This window comes from Pelobates fuscus, chromosome 3 (assembly GCF_036172605.1).
Source record: "Pelobates fuscus isolate aPelFus1 chromosome 3, aPelFus1.pri, whole genome shotgun sequence".
Taxonomy (NCBI): Eukaryota; Metazoa; Chordata; class Amphibia; order Anura; family Pelobatidae; genus Pelobates; species Pelobates fuscus.
In genome coordinates this window covers 67,794,632-67,811,560 of record NC_086319.1, presented here as the reverse complement: position 1 = coordinate 67,811,560, position 16,929 = coordinate 67,794,632, and the positions used below count along the sequence as shown (strand labels likewise).

The 16,929-nt window shown below is 43.1% G+C and overlaps 1 protein-coding gene across 1 annotated transcript; it reads left to right on the top strand.

Moving 5' to 3' along the window:
• Positions 1-9,548: 9,548 nt before the first annotated feature.
• Positions 9,549-13,929, top strand: AVPR1A (arginine vasopressin receptor 1A). The gene is made up of 2 exons (XM_063445176.1): positions 9,549-10,688; positions 12,961-13,929. Exons 1-2 carry the CDS (start codon positions 9,713-9,715, stop codon positions 13,251-13,253), a joined length of 1,269 nt encoding a protein of 422 aa, XP_063301246.1. The 5' UTR covers positions 9,549-9,712; the 3' UTR covers positions 13,254-13,929.
• Positions 13,930-16,929: the final 3,000 nt, after the last annotated feature.

Below are 16,929 nucleotides of genomic sequence, written 5' to 3'. Positions count from 1 at the left end.
ACAGGAGACGGGAGAGCGGGCAGCCCTGCTTCGTGCCATTATGTATGTGGATTGGCGTGGAGAGGGCCCCATTGACCCGTATTTTGGCCGTAGGGATCGTATATAGTGAAGATATCTATGTCCTCATTTGGGGGCCAAAACCCATCGCCAATAGCGTTGCCATCAGATATCGCCAGTCTACTCTATCGAATGCTTTTTCTGCGTCGGGGGAGAGCAATATGAGCTTCTGGGCCTTACTTGTGGCCACGTGGATGACATTGAGGGCGCGGATGGTGTTTTCTCTCGCTTCCCTTCCCGGTATAAAGCCCACTTGATCCGAGTCCAGCAACTCCGGGAGGACCCCACCGACTCGTGTAGCCAGAACCTTCATAAAGAGCTTCAGGTCAGCGTTCAGTAACGATATCGGTCTATAACTAGTGCAATTAGCTTTGCCTTCTTTGGGTAGTACTGCTATTGTTGCCATGAGAAAGTCTCTTGGGAACGTTCCCCCTTTCAGGAGGGAGTTAAGGCCTGCTAATAGTTTGGGGAGCAGCACCTCTCCGAATTCCTTTATGTATTTGATGGGCAGTCCGTCCGGGCCCAGAGCCTTATGGAGTTTAGCGCCCTTCAACGCCACCTGAAGCTCCTCCATCAAGATGGGAGCCTCTAGTGCTTCTGCTGTGTCTCGGCTCAGCGTTTTAGTAACGTGTTCTTGGAGATATTCCGTAATTTGTCGCTCTCTGCGGTGGATTGACTCAGGAGAGGTCTCCGTGGGCAGATTGTAAAGGGCGTGGTAGTATTTCCGGAATGATTCAGTAATTTTATCCGGGAGTTGGGTTACCGTCTGTTCCCTAGTTTTAAGTTTGGAGATGTGGCACATACGTCGCTTCTTCTGAAGCATGCGAACCCAGAGCCGGCCGCATTTATTTGAATATTCATAGAAAAATCGGTGAGACTTTCGTATAGTATGTTGGAGCTTTTGGTGTAGGATATCGCGAAGAGCCTTCCTAGCTTCCAGCAGAGATGCATAGTCATCGTCCGTTTGCGTGGACTTATGAGCCGCCTCTAGTTCCGAGATTCGTCGGGTGAGCTGCTCCATATGCCGTCGATGCTTCTTCTTACGTTGGGTACACAGTTTAATGAGGTGCCCCCGCACTACGCACTTATGTGCCTCCCACAATGTCAGGGCCAGCATATCTTGGTCCTCATTTTCGTCAAAGAAAGTGGTCAGTAACGAACGGATTCCCACGACAGTTGGGGCGTCCGCTAGGACCGACTCATTCATCCTCCAATGGTGTTCCCTGGGTCAATGCAGGGGGGAGTCTATGGTCATTAGTATGTGGTGGTGGTCAGACCATCCAAGCGGTCTAATCTTGGCCGACACGAGCAAGGACAGGGATTCCTGGGCCATAAGGATATAGTCCAGTCTGCTGTATCGTTTGTGGGCTGTGGAGTAGTAGGTATAATCCCTGTCGCTCGGGTGAAGAGCTCTCCAGCAGTCCACCAGGCCCGCACCACGCAGGGTCTCTTTGATGTCTTGCAAACTATGTCGTGGGAGGGAGCTAACTCCCCTAGAGGTGTCCACTCACGGCTCTAGTGCGACATTCAGGTCTCCCGCTACCAGTAGTAATCCTTCTCGGAATTGTTCGAGTTTAAGCAGCGTTTTCTTGAGGAATCTATGCTGTCGGGCGTTGGGGGCGTATATGCTTGCTAGTGTGTATGTAGTACCTGTGATGGAGCCTTTAATAAAGAGAAAGCGTCCCATGGTATCGGCCAATTGCCCCATGCATTCAAATGGCACCGTGTTCGCTATCAGTATTGTGACCCCGGATCTCTTGGCAGTCGGGCGGCTTGCGAAGAATCCCTGGGGGTACCTCGAGTCTCTCAGTTGTGATCTCGCATCCCCCCTGAGATGGGTTTCTTGCAGGATCGCAACTGATGCCCTTTCCGCCCACAGGGAGCAAGGCAGTTGAGATCTCCGTTCAGGCGTGTTGAGGCCTCTACATTGTTCGACCAGAGCCGGAGAGGCACCGAGGCAAATCCAGATCCCACGGCCGGTGGCCAGTGGGGCGGAAGGGGTGGCGGGGCGGTTATCCCTGGGAGAGAGAAAGAAAGAGAGAGAGAAAAAAAAAGGGGGGTGTCCCTATATATAGGGTTTAAGTAGGATCCCACTTATGGGGTCCGCTATGACTTGACACCTGTGGCTGGGGCGTTGTGCGGTATACTCTGTGGAGAGCAACTACCTGCCTCCTCACCAGTGCAAAATAGGCGTCCATCAGGGGGTATTGGGCCTAGACCGCACCTGCACAGGACCAGGCGCAGGGATTGAGCAGTCCACCTGTTTGTAGATCCCAGGTGTAGTGTATGGTCCCACGTTAAAGTGTATCCGTATCTCGGAGGTTTGTGTGTGATTTTTATGTTCCACATCCCCCGTCCCCCAGGCCGGGGCGGCTATGGTGATACCGGAGGCAAAGAGAGTCCTGGAACTGTGTAGTAGTCTGACGCGTCAATTGTGATGGCAGTTGTGGCGTTTCGTCTGTCGTCAACCGAGTGGGCTGGGAGCTCTGCGGGGTGGGCAGTTATTCTCATCTGGGCCAAGATCAGGGCTCCCTAGAGGTTAGCTCTGCTTATATATATATATAGATATATATATTGATATTTTTTATTATTTTTGTTTTATCTTATTTTTTTTTATTTTTTTTTCCTTTTCCCTCTCTTTCCCTCCCCCCCCTCTAACCACCCCTCCTTCGCTACCCCTCCCGCCCATTCCCTCCTTCCCCCTTTTCCCCCCCTTTCAGGCTATTACCCCCTGAAATGGCTACTGGGCCCGTGTGGTCCCTCAGTTTTGGGTGAAGACCCTAACCCTGACGTCTCCATTCCCTACGCTACCCCCAATTTGCGTTTGACTCCATTTCTCTGCGTCCCTAGGGGTTGGAACAAGTACCCATGCCAATGGTGAACACCTTACATCAATTCACTACATTTCAGCATCCTCCCCCAGCACATTAGTACCCATCTCCCCGTCCCGTATTCCTCCCTCCCAAGGTGGTCCCCCCCATGTGGTGTCCTCCAATGACGATGCAGCCGTCGAAACCGCAGCCTGTGTCATGCTGGCGGTTCTGTCATCAGTCGCTGATTCTCGTAGCCCTGTGAGGGGTTAGTTAGGCACTGTTTGGCACCAAATCCCCTTTGCTAGTATGAGCTTAGGCGGCAGGCCTGGACATGCACCTCCGAGCTGGGCCTGAGCTGCATATCCAAGGCTTTAGCCTGTTCCCTTCCCCACCTCACTGTAAGAAACCACCTGGTGTGGTATCTCCGTGTGTTCCTGGCCCTTGATCATTACCCCGTCAGCGTTGATACCCCTGTGACCTTAAGCTCCGGGGGTAGGTAACTGCGCGTGGGTGCTTTGCGGCTTCGAGTGCCGGGGTTTGAGCCTCAGACTGTGCACGTTTAGTTCCATCCCTTATGCTCCCTTTCCCATGTCCCACCCCAAGTGTCCTGATTATGCCCGTGGAGCCCTCCCTTCCCCAATATGAGAATGCGTCCCGTATGTCCCCTGTGTATGGTAACTCACCGGTTACCCCTCGATCCGACATGGTTGCGTGCGGTGCTATTCTTCCGGCCATCCGGCCCACCTCGCCTGCGTGGCGGCGCACTCCCTCTGGCTGGGGTGTCAGTGCCTCTCAGCGGAGCCAGGGGATCCCATCTTGTAGCAATCGCCTCTTCTAGGATCCAATTCCGGATCCAGAATCACGACAGGTGGAGGGTTCTCAGGAGCCCGGGTATCTCTTCAGGCCAACGTGCTGTCACCCACGAGTTACCATGTTTAGCTTGTATGCTGAACGGAAATCCCCAGCGGTATGGGATCCTCCGCTCTCTCAGGGTGCTGGTCACTGGGTGTAGTGCTCGCCTGGCGTTGAGTGTCAAGCCAGAGAGGTCCTGAAATAGAGTCACCTCTGTGCCGCGGAACAGGGTGGAGGGCGTCCCTCTTGCGGCGGCCATGATTTTTTTCCTTTAGGCTGAAGAGGTGGAAACAGCAGATCACATCCCTGGGGTTACCATCTTGTCTCGGCGGCCCCATTGCTCTGTGCGCGCGTTCAAGCCTGATGTCCTCAGGTGCTTCTGCTCCCAAAATCTGTTTAAATAGGGCAGCCAGCGTGGTCTGTATGGGATCTGTGTCTCCCTCAGGCAGGCCTCGTATGCGAATATTGTGATGGCGGCTCCTATTTTCTAAATCCTCCACTTGCCTGTGGAGGGTAATCAGCATATTGCCCTGTCTGGTCACCACTATCTCTGTCGCCCTGTGCTGCTGCTCGCTGTCTTGGGCCGCCGCCTCCACTTCCTCCACCCTCTGCTCCAACACGGTAAGGTCAGAGCGCAGGCCCGCCATTTCTTCTCTGAAGGCTGCGTGCAGTTCTTGAACTAGGGTGCCCCTGTCTGCTTTAGACATCATTTGCTGGGATATCCAGGTGAGCTCTGTTCTAATGTGTGAGAGGGCCCCTGCATTGTCACCTCCTGATAGGGAGTCCCCCAGTGCTCTCCGATCCTGGAGAGGCCGGCGCCATCTTGTCGGCAGGGAGGGAGCCTCTCAGCTCCACCGGCGTTGCGAGGAAATCATCCATCGGGCCCGTATTCCGCCGTCGGGAATTTGTTGGCTGCGTACCCGGTACTGACAGCTTCTTGTTCCGGACCATTGCGCTCCGAGTATGGGCTGATTAGTGTTTATTTTCTCGGCCTGGGGTGCGGAGCTCCTTTACCGTCCGTCCTGCACCATGCTCATCCAGGCCACGCCCCCCCATGTCAATTCTATGCAACAATTATGTCTGTTGACAGCGCGTACTGTGCGCTTGCGATAGCCATTCCCTGCTTCTCCCCTTTCAGGCAGTTTTGGGAGTGTTGTGCAGGGGAAATCTATATCTCCTCTCCCTCTCTTCACTCATTCTCTCCAGTGATAGTCATATATATTTATTTTTTTAATGATCCACTCCCTCCCCTGTCCACCACCATTCCCTCCTCTTGCCCGTTCAGAGTGCACTCATGCACTCTGAGCCGGTAAAATTGTCCTATCCAATGCATCTCTATGAAAATCAATTATTTGGGTTGCACAAAGGAGGCAGTGATATAAGATGGGGCATGGAAATCAGCTTCACATGGCTCTAGATTTTACATAAGTTTTTGCTAAAATTTTTACTTCAGAATGTGGGGAGGGGAGGGGGTGGCACGACAAAATTAGCAATGCAAAATAGGGCACTTTGAATTAAAAAAAAAATATATATATATATATATATATATATACTAAAAAGGATCGGAGTAACCAATTAACGTAATGGAACTCTTACATAGAACATTGCAGTACACCTCCTTGTGTATGTGAAACATTCAGACTTGAGAACAAAGGGATTTAACCGCATGACATATCTTGCCCTATACAGTATAAAGTATAGCAATAAGGAATATGTTTACTGAGAGGTAGTGTCAAGGATCAGCTTGTCTTGATGCAGGGAAGAAGCCATGCACTTTTGTGCTCAATTCTAGTTATCTACATAATTACAGAGTACTATAATGTGCTTCCATAACATATTGCTTACAGTCTATATCAAGGGTCAACAAGCTATGGCACAAATGCCAGTGCCATGCATGGCACTCGAGGTGCCTTTGCATGGATCTCAAGACTGCCAGAGGCAAATAGACTCTGACCTATCCCAGTGGAACTTCTGATATCTGCAAACTAAGCAGTGATTGCAGGTGATGAGAGACAATTAGAGCACTTGTGAATAGGAATCCGCACTGGAGTAAAGCAGCCCGCATCAGCTATCACAGCTTCTGCCCTTGACCTGTACCTGCCCAGCTCTATCCCCACAGGAACCCAGGGAAGCCACACACACTGCTAGATAGACACAGAGCTGCAGAGGAAGCCTCACTCTCAAATAAATAATACAAACAGCCCCAGCGCTGGCCTGTGCATAGGTTCCAGTGGCCCCTGTACCTTTAACAAATCTGCTGTAAGGGGCCCAGGTCACATATGCATAAAGCTATAGCGATTATAGTGATAATGTCCTGGGCCTTGGCTAAAGAAGAGGGAGCCCAGAGATCTAATCTTTACCTCCAGGAGCAGCAGCAGGTACTGTCCTCTCCTCTCGCAAACTGCGAGAGCATTGCCACGGGTTACCATGGTAACGCTTTGCGCGGCACGCTATGCATGCCAGAGCATTGCTTTGGCAACCCACAGCCATTGACTACACACACTGCATACAATATAAAAACAGACACTGCATCCACTACACAAAAACACACTCTGCATACAGTATACACATACACAATGCATTCACTACACACACTGCATCCACCAAATACACAATCACAGACACTGCATTCACTATACACACTGCATAACATAATGGATGTGGGTGTGTTTTGGTGGGAGTGTTTTTAGTGGGGAGGGGAGCAGCATATCATCCTTGGACCCAGACCGCACAATGTCTTGGGCCAGCCCTGAACAGCCCTCACACAGCACACACAGTCCCCACATACACAAAACACCTGACAACCAAATACACAGTGGCTATATGATCCCTCCATTCACACAACACTTTATATGTTCCTTACAATTATGTGCACATAGTAGGAAATGGAATACACAAACTCTAGGGAAATGTTGTGAGTTGTCCTGATGATTACTTATATTAAAGGGAAACTCCAGTGCCAGGATAACGATCCGTTTTCCTGGCACTGGAGGGTCCCTCTCCCTCCCACCCACCAATTCCCGGTTACTGAAGGGGTGAAAACCCCTTCAGTGAGTTACCTGAGGCAGCGGCGATGTCCCTCGCCGCTGTCTCCTCCTCCGCGACGCTCCTCCTTGTGATTGCGTCGGCCGGTGGGCGAGACTGATCTCGCCCAGCGGCCGAGTAGACCTAATGCGCATGCGCGGAAATGCCGCGCATGCGCATTACGTCTCCCCATAGGAAAGCATTGAAAAATAATTTCAATGCTTTCCTATGGGGTTTTGAGCGACGCTGGAGGTCCTCACGCAGCGTGAGGACGTCCAGCGACGCTCTAGCACAGGTTTCCTGTGCTAGAAACCAGGAAGTGACCTCTAGTGGTTGTCTAGTAGACAGCCACTAGAAGTGGAGTTAACCCTGCAATGTAATTATTGCAGTTTATGAAAAACTGCAATAATTACACTTGTAGGGTTAAGAGTAGTGGGAGTTGGCACCCAGACCACTCCAATGAGCAGAAGTGGTCTGGGTGCCTGGAGTGTCCCTTTAATATACAGATGTGTATGCAATTTGCAGGTGCAGGTTTGTTAATAAATGTTTGTGTATATGCATTGTGTGTATTAAATGAGGAGTAGGTGATGAATGTGACCGTGTTGAAAGGTGAATGTTGGTTGTCATTGTCGAAATGAATTTGCACTGTCAGTGGCTCTGTCTGCATCACTATGTTAACAAGCTAGTTGAGTGAATGGCTATAATAAGAATCCACCAGAGGTTCAGAACACGTACATACGCTTTCAAAATTAGACTCCTCGATGCAATGGAACATCTGCAGTATCGAATTGAGTCCGATTAGGTCTCCCTACTTGTCCACTGCAGAGCAATCACTAGGTGCAGAGGATTATCAGCATTGAGCTGTGCAAAGTGCCCAGCTATGATCACTGTAAGGGGGATTTAAAGGGACACTATAGGCACCCAGACCACTTCAATTTAATGAAGTTGTCTGGGTACCAGGTCCCTCAGGTTTTAACCCTTCAGATGTAAACATAGCAGCTTCAGAGAAACTTCTATGTTTACATTGCATGCTATGTCTTCCTGACAGCCGCTAAAGGCGCTTCTGCGACGCTGGATGCGAAATTACATTGGTATACGTGAGATTTAAAAAAATACACAGCAGTTATATAATAAATAAAACTCATAATAAGACAAGTGAGAGTCCTCGTAGCATCCACACTTGGTAATGACATACATTTATTGAGTAATTTGAATGTTGAGCTACTAAAATGCACCAAAAAATGCCATAGACCTATCTTCACGTTGACATTTTTTTAAAAGCTGTAATGGGCAGGTCACTAATATCATTCTGGAATATAGCTGAGCATAATTTAGTAATTTTTATTACAGTAGCTTACATCTACAATGCCCCAAAATGAAAATAGGCTTAGCACACATCAGGTTTATCAAATACACATTAAAAAAAAAAAAATACAACTCAACTACAATTTTAAACAGAGATTGCAAGTTAAATGGCTACATAAGAAGTAAAACTGTCTATAATATGTATTGTTGCAATAAATGAGAAAAAAAAAAAAAATATGGTTGAACACACACATAGCAAAAATGCCAAAACTGTTTGTGTCCTGAAGCTGTGTCACTAAGGAGTTAATCAACACTGTGCCCCATAAGTGTCTTGAAGATATGATCAGTTCTACCGTTGGCAATGTGTGTTCAATACTGTGTTTCATTTTTATATTTTTTCTTTGCTCAATAAACACATTTTTTAGGTGTAAATTTGGACTAAATCGGTGTTTGGGGGCTTGATATTTTTCTAAATGTATTTTGATTTTCACTTCGTACGTGTCTGGTTTGAATGATCTCTTTAGAGAAAATCAGAGTGCAATTGGAAAAGGCAGGAATATTGTATTCTAGCATCGACCCAGACATAATAACCTAAAGACAATAAACTGCACTTTTGCTCCCTCCAATTCGCAGTCTTGCAGAGATTCGATGAAATGTAATACTTACGGAGAATGGAGAAAGAAAAACAATGTTTATTTTTAAATGCAAGGTATGGATTCAGACACCAGGTACAAATCATCTGAGATATTTTTAATAACACAAAATATTTTAAAATGGTTATTACAAAGAGCATTGTTCTGTATTGTAGACATTTGTGAACATTGTCTATTATTATTATTATTATTATTATTATTATTATTATTATTGCCATTTATATAGCGCCAACAGATTCCGTAGCGCTTTACAATATTATGAGAGGGGATTTAACTTTAAATAGTTACTATGTCTTATATATGTAGTTGTTCTGCAATGTTATTGTTCTATTTGTGCTATGTATCACTGTTACATTAAATATTATGTTGTTTTAATTATATGGTAAATTAAAATAAAATCAGAATATTTAATAATTCATTTTTTTTATTATTATTGCTTGGATTTAGTTTATACAAACAAAAAAAATATTTTTCACACAGTGTGCAGTCACTGATTAAATAGTTGTAATAGATAGGTAGTTCTTTACAGAACATCTCTTCCCTTTGCAATTCAAAACTGATGCATGTCTAAAGTGTGTGTGAATACCCTAGTGCAGTAGGTAGTTGAAACAATAGCTTAGTTATTAACTGTGGTTATTTTGTTCTGGTTCTGTTGGTGTTTATGTGGGATGGAAGACATATATTGAGAGATGTAATCCATTTTGACAAGGGAGATTCAAAGAGAAGGAGGCAGCTACACATTCTCACATGTGGGCAAGGCTCCAGTCAATGACTGGCCAGAGATTTCTCAGCCCCTTTAAAAAAAAAGAGAGAGAGAAAGAGAGAGAGAGAGAGACGACTGAAATAGATCTCCCCAGCTTTAGTTTAGCTGGCTTGTAGAGCGTGCACAAGCAGCTAAGAAACATTGTCACAGTGTTCACAAGCCACTGTGCAGAATACACAGTATCTTCAGTCTGTGCATTCTATAACAAGAGGGAACAGCTGAAGACAAGAGTTATAACTGAAAACATGCATTTCTCTGAAAGTGCAGGCAGTCCAGGGAAAGAAGCCACTTTTGCTAACAGTAGCAGTAGGATACAGAATGGAGTAACATCTCCCACGTTCTACCCCTCGGATCTTCTCAATGCAAGCCATGATCCTACCCGCAGCAACAGCTCTGATCTCCTCAACAGAAACGAAGAGTTGGCCAAGATTGAAGTAGCTGTGCTAGCCATTATCTTTGTGGCTGCTGTCCTGGGCAACTGCAGTGTCTTGATGGGTCTCTACAAGTCAAAGAAGAAGATGTCCAGGATGCACCTATTCATCAAGCACCTAAGTTTGGCGGACTTAGTGGTGGCTTTCTTTCAGGTTCTTCCTCAGCTCTGCTGGGAGGTCACCTACCGTTTTCACGGTCCGGACTTTTTGTGCCGCATTGTGAAGCACCTACAGGTTTTTGGGATGTTTGCCTCAGCTTACATGCTAGTGGTGATGACCATTGACCGCTACATAGCTATTTGCCACCCTCTGAAGACCCTCCAGCAGCCCACCAAGAGGTCCTACGTGATGATAACCACTTCTTGGCTCTTGAGTTTTTTCCTCAGCACGGCTCAATACTTTATCTTCTCCCTCCAAGAGGTGGAAGTTGGATCACAGGTATATGACTGCTGGGGAGACTTCGTCAAGCCTTGGGGTCTCAGAGCATATATTACCTGGATCACCATAGGTATCTTCATATTGCCAGTCATCATCCTGGTGACCTGCTATGGATTTATCTGCTACAACATCTGGAGCAACATCAAGTGCAAGACCAAGAAAGAGGAGAGGGAAGGGAGAAGGAGTAATGGTCTCCTCTCCACCTCAGTGAGTAGTGTGAGAACTATCTCCAGGGCCAAGATCAGGACTGTAAAGATGACCTTTGTCATTGTGACAGCCTATATCATTTGCTGGGCACCTTACTTCGCCATCCAAATGTGGTCTGTTTGGGACGAGCACTCAGAATGGATAGGTAAATAGACTTTATCATTATTTCACAAATATAATGCTGAATGATGCTATTCAAGGCTAAAATGATCCGTGAGCAGGAGTTTAATAAAATATATGTCTATATGCGTGTGTGTGTGTATGTATATACATGCACACACACACACATACAAAAAATATATATATATAGCAACACTATTGGATAGCAATAGATTTATTAATTGAGCTATTGGTGAACATGCCAGAAAGTCTGTGTAATGTTTTTAAGCTGTAGGATCTCATTTTGACAACCCAAACTACAGGCTCTAAGCCATTATATTGTTATTGGCAAAACTATAGATTTCAGTCCATAAATTAGTTCACTAGTTGGATGAACTCTTAACATTTTTGCAATCACATTAAAGCCTCAGCAATGTGTGCCATGTGTATTTTGTCATGGTGGGTTATATACCATTATTATATTCAGCTGTGTGTAACTTTGCCTTTTATTCACTAAGCAAAGACTTGGAGGGTGACTGAATTCTTTAAGTCTGTTCTAACATCGCATAACTCGCTGTTTAGTGAATAGACCAATCCAACGCGTATACCGTGTCTATGTCCTCTGTTATGACATTATGTATGTACTTTGCCGTGTTGTTGTTGTTGTTTTTTTTGTTAGCTTAGTATCAGACCGGTAACATAGTAACGGTTTAAAATACTTGGGATGGTTGCACAACTAATTCGCATACAGCAGCACAGTACTGTATATCGATTTCTGCTTAGCACGTTCATTTCTATTCTACACATTCTCATTAGCAGTGTTTCCTTATAAATACCACTGCATGTCATTTTTTTTGTGGAGATTATTTTTTTTATTTTATTTTAAGATGATTAAAACAAAAAGGTGCACAATAGGTAGATCCCCAGATGTTTTAAAACTACAACTCCCATGATACTTTGAAAATAAAAGCATGCAAAGCATCATGGACGTTGTAGTTATACAACATCTGGGAATCTACCTATTGGGCACCTCTGCCCTTGAACTACAACTTCTATGATGCTTTGCCAGCCAGTTTTACCACTGCAGTCAGTGGACCTTATGGTCCTTAGTACTATATTGTTTAATTTGAAATTGAAAACTTGAATAATTATTTTTTCCAATTTAAAAGGCATAACATGAAGCAAATGAAATGGAAGATGTAGCTCATTGTTTATATCAAGAAGTTGAACATTTCATGATATTAACATGTTTATGGCACAGAGGCTACCTTGATTCTATTACTTATTATAGAGACAGCCAGATACCAAAATGGTTTATAATAAAACAATAGACTGGCTTTATTGCAATGATAAGAGCATAGGGCACATCAAAAAGAGAAATATGTAATAATTTGAAAAAGTCTGTGTGCAGCTGCATTAACATTTTGAACTATGACAATTTTAGCTGGAAGAAATAGAGTTTTTTTCTGTCTGTTTGCTGAATGATTTAACTAATGGATTGCCTCTCCATGCCTTGTTTATCATCCTGATAATTGAAATTCTGAACAAGCAACAGAAAAAAAAAATGTTTCTTAATGCACTGTGTTTCAATGACCTCAGTAGAAACCTCACACATAGAAATGGGGAGAGAAACAGTTTATATCCCAGTACCACCTCTGCTGGGAGGCTACTCCATGCATTCACCACCACCTGTAACACGAACATTAAAGGGGGTCTGTCTCTTCCCAGGATATTTCATATTATGTTTACATATCTCTACTTTTTACAAATATGTATTTGCAATGTATGAAAAATAAAATTAAATGTAAAAATCAGCATCTCTTAATCCTACAACTGGATGTCTACCTGTCAGTCATTGTTATAACCTCTGTCACTTGCCTGACAGCCAGCATAGTGAAAGTATAGATTGTAAGATTGTTTGAGTAGGATTATTTTTTTTTTACCTGTAAATATCCCCTTCCTATAATAATAAAGCTCTGCGGAATATGTTGGCGCTATACATATGCTAATAATAATAGTAATAATATAAGAACAATGGAGCGATGTTTCTATCACTCTTCTTCATTTGGAATGTCTGCCCTGGATTTGTCTTAACTGCATCACAATGTAATTAGCATTTTTTTTTTTCATATAATTTTTTCTTTCTTTAAAAAAAAAAAAAAAAAAAAAACAGAGCTTCACATGAAAAATGGCTAACACAACTTATAGGTGATTTTGTTCAATGGTGTAAATTCAAGAAAAGTGTTGCTTGCTCTTTAATTATTTCTCCGTTTTCACCTCTCCTATGTCCTTAGTAAAATTTTTGTTTTTTTCCCTAGAGTCTGAAAACACTGCCATAACCGTGTCTGCTCTGCTGGGAAGCCTGAATAGCTGCTGCAATCCTTGGATATACATGTTTTTCAGCGGACATCTCCTGCAAGATTTTATCAATGGCTTTCTCTGCTGCAGGAAACTGAAACAGACATTGGGCAAGGAGGATTCCGATAGCAGCACTCGAAGACAAACATCGTTCTCTAGGATTCAGACGAAAAGCCCAACTAACAGCATAGACACCTTTAGGGAGTCCCCCCGATCTGTTAAGTCCATCAAATTTATAACCATTCAAACTTGAATATATCACCCACTATCATGAATGTAGCCGTCGTGCAATATGGCTTTAACTGACTACTACACATTTATGTTCACACACTGTAAATGCTGTCTTATGTGTAAAGGATCAAAAAACCAAGGCTTTACTGAATGTATACAGAAAAATATATTATTTTTACTTTATTTAAAAAAAATATTGGTTACACTGTGTTTCATTGACCCATTAAACACATTGAATACCAATTTAGGAAATTCTTGATGCCAGTGGACCATTTTTCTCTTCTTATATTAAGGAATCTGTTCATGAAATGATACATTGCAGTGAATATGTCATCAGCTTGTCTGACAAACTTGTTAATTCACAACTGACAATCCCATTGCAGATAAAAAAAATGTTGCCACCAACGTACGTCTCAATGTTGCAATCACTTATAGTACACTGATGGTGATTGGCTGTTATATTTAATATAGACTATAGACTATATTTAACTATAGATTCAGTTCCACCATATGGCCATATTGTGTTAAGCCTACCACTACTTCATATTACCCGAATATCGGTGGGTCCTACACTAATTCCAACATGGGAGACAAACTAAAACGTGTTAGTGCCAAATGAACTAAAGTGTATTTTAATAATCTGTTATTAGGGCATTGTAAATATATATATAATGAAAAATGTGATAGAGCACAATTAAAAAAAAATCAGTGTCAAAACTAAATTAAAGTGATAGTGCTTTTATGTATATACTCATAATGCAGATTATATATCTGCTCTATACCAAATTAAAATTATAATTAAAGTAACATTACTATCCAAAACCTCCTCAAATTTGTACTTTCCTGTGGTAACCTCCAAAAGGGGCATTGAAGTTCAGGAGCTGGGTGGAGTGCTCAACAGTAGTGGGAGTTTGAGCGCAGGACTTATTTTTTTGTATTTGTATTTACGTTTTGGATCACACAGCTAGGTTATAATGCTGCCGCCCATCCCATGTGTTCCCTACGAAGGGTTAATAAGCATATAGGGATGTATATAAAAATACCCCTCTCTGTCTCATTACAGATATATTTGCCAGAAGCTCAAGGAAGCAAGGTGAATGATTAGTGTAGGACCCACCTAAGAGGTTTGCCTTGACGTTGGCAGGTGGGCATTCCCTCCAGTGGCCATTGGAGGTAACTAAAAACCTCCATTTGTTTAAATATACATAGGGATTTGGGAAAGAGCGCAGGTAAAAAAAAATTCTTTGGTATTTACAAAATGAATCTAGTCTGGATTCTGAACGTATATAGTAAACACATGTTTATTTGCTGAGATATTTTAAGTAGCCATGGAAAATGGAAAACTGTATTTTTATATGTGCGCTGTGCCGTAGTCTGTATAATGTAAGACCTTTGGTCTCTATGGCCACATCATTCCTGTAAAATGGATGTTCCGGGTGTGCCCCCAATTTCCTTTTTGTCTTTACTATTGGCTGCCATATTATTCCCCTTGGATAGTAACTTCAACAAGTTGGTGGAGAACCATCCTTAACAGTGATTTTCCATTGTAAACACTCTCTACGTTGGTTCAAATAAGTCTTTAATTTCCCCCTATAAGACTGTTAACAATCTGAGTACTTACTTACTATCTTAAATTGACTTTCATTCCAATGTCATTTGATATCTCGTTCTTTTGTAAATAGCAACAGGTAAAGATGGTTAAGGATCAATTATATTTCCATATTTTGCTGCAGTAAGCATGCTCACCTTTTCCTCACCTAAATATAAAATAACTTTGGGGAATATTTATCAAAAAGTTAAATTCTGTCATTATTGATAAAAACTGTCCAAAAAGTGACAGTTTTCATCATAGTAATTTTCACTGTTTTTTTACAGAACTTTCCATTTTAGAAGACTGCCAAACATAGAGTGGGAAAAAGAGAAGTGAAACAGAAGTCGTTTGTCAGAAAGATTGATAAATCTGATGCAGGTCCATAAAAAAGGATATACATTCAAAAGATAGCATCAGATGACAAATCCCAAAAGGTTTAATAAACTGCGTGCAATATATTCAGAAAACCAGACATGAAAGAGTCAGCAATACTTTGATAAATCTCCCCCGTGTGTTAAAACAGGTCTGACACTACTAACGCATCAGTCTGTAACTGATTCTTCAATTTGGCTATTTTGGCCTCAAATTTTAAATTTACATTGAATTCCTAGCATTTCACAATTTAGTAAATTAAGTTGTAAAGGATCAAAAGTTTGGAAATCAATGTGAATTTTGCATTTTAAAGCAGAATAGACAAATTGAGAACATAGCTGACTTGGAGACTTTTACATCTTAAAGGGACACTCCACTGCCCAAATACAAAATTAATAAGAATCACTATTTAGTAGATATATCCCAAAATTAACTTGCATGCATTTAATTAAGCATTTTTTCATTGGGTATATATGTAAAAACTGCTGGCAAGAACTACAGATCTCTTGTCTACTGCCTTTGCAAGACCTCCTCTTGTAACTCCGCCCAGACTTTATGTGGCTGTCCAATGACTTGACTTCCCAATGCAGCTCAATACTACAGGCAATTTATGTCTCTTGAGTCTAGCTCCACTAAGCTAAACAAACCAGGAAGTAACATTATCTGCTGTCTGCTTGAAAAGCCAAGGGGGTGTAACTAGTATAGTTTATAAAAGTGTAATTTTTTATTGAAATCACTTTGAAAACAGGACACACTGTTCCAGCAAGCTAAAGTGCTTTAGAGGTCTCCAGTGTCCCTTTAAGTAATCTGGTCAAATAGGTTAAATCCACTTTGAATTCCTGATCATTTATACTTTGAGAACTTAAAAAATAATTACATATCCCAAAATATATATATATATATATTTTTATTAAAGGGACTCTCAAGTGCCAGGAAAACAAACCGTTTTCCTGGCCCTGCAGGTCCCCTCTCCCTCCCATCCCAAGTTGCTGAAGGGGTTAAAACCCCTTCAGTGATTTACCTGTATCCAGCGCCAATGTCCTTCGCCGCTGTTTCAGGATCCGCCCATGTTCCTCCCCCATCATCCGCCGGGGAGACCTATGGAGATTTCAGCGATGCTGAAGGTCCTCACATAGCGTGGGAACGTCCAGCGATGCTATAGCACACGAAATGTATGCTATAAATCCAGAATTGCCCTCTAGTGGCTGTCTAGTAGAGGAGGAGTTAATCCTCCAAGGTAAATATTGCAGTTTATGAAAACTGCAATATTTACAGTTTCAGGATTAAGGGTAGTGGGAGTTCAGTGGGCAGAAGTGGTCTGGGTGCCTGGAGTGTCCCTTTAAACTGTTTGATTCAGCTACAACTCAAAGCAACACTGTTACAAATCCCAATAATTTCACTGTTGGATATTTTTCTGTTTAAATATTAGTCATGGTTACTGATAAAATGTATCTTTTCTACGGCCGTAGAACGATTCCTCCTCCCAGTCCCAACTATCCTTTCATCTCCCTTTCTTTTATCACTTCCACCCATCCATGTTTCTCCAATATACCTTGGCATTTGGCATTATCTCTTATAACCTCTTATTACTTCCACACATACATTCTTCTGCACATCCTCCCATCACTCTTATCATTCCTTACACCCCTAGACCGCTTATCACTCCTATCGATCCTTTCCCTTGCCCATACTCATAGCATTTCCTACCCATGCCACCCAATATCCCAAATACTCC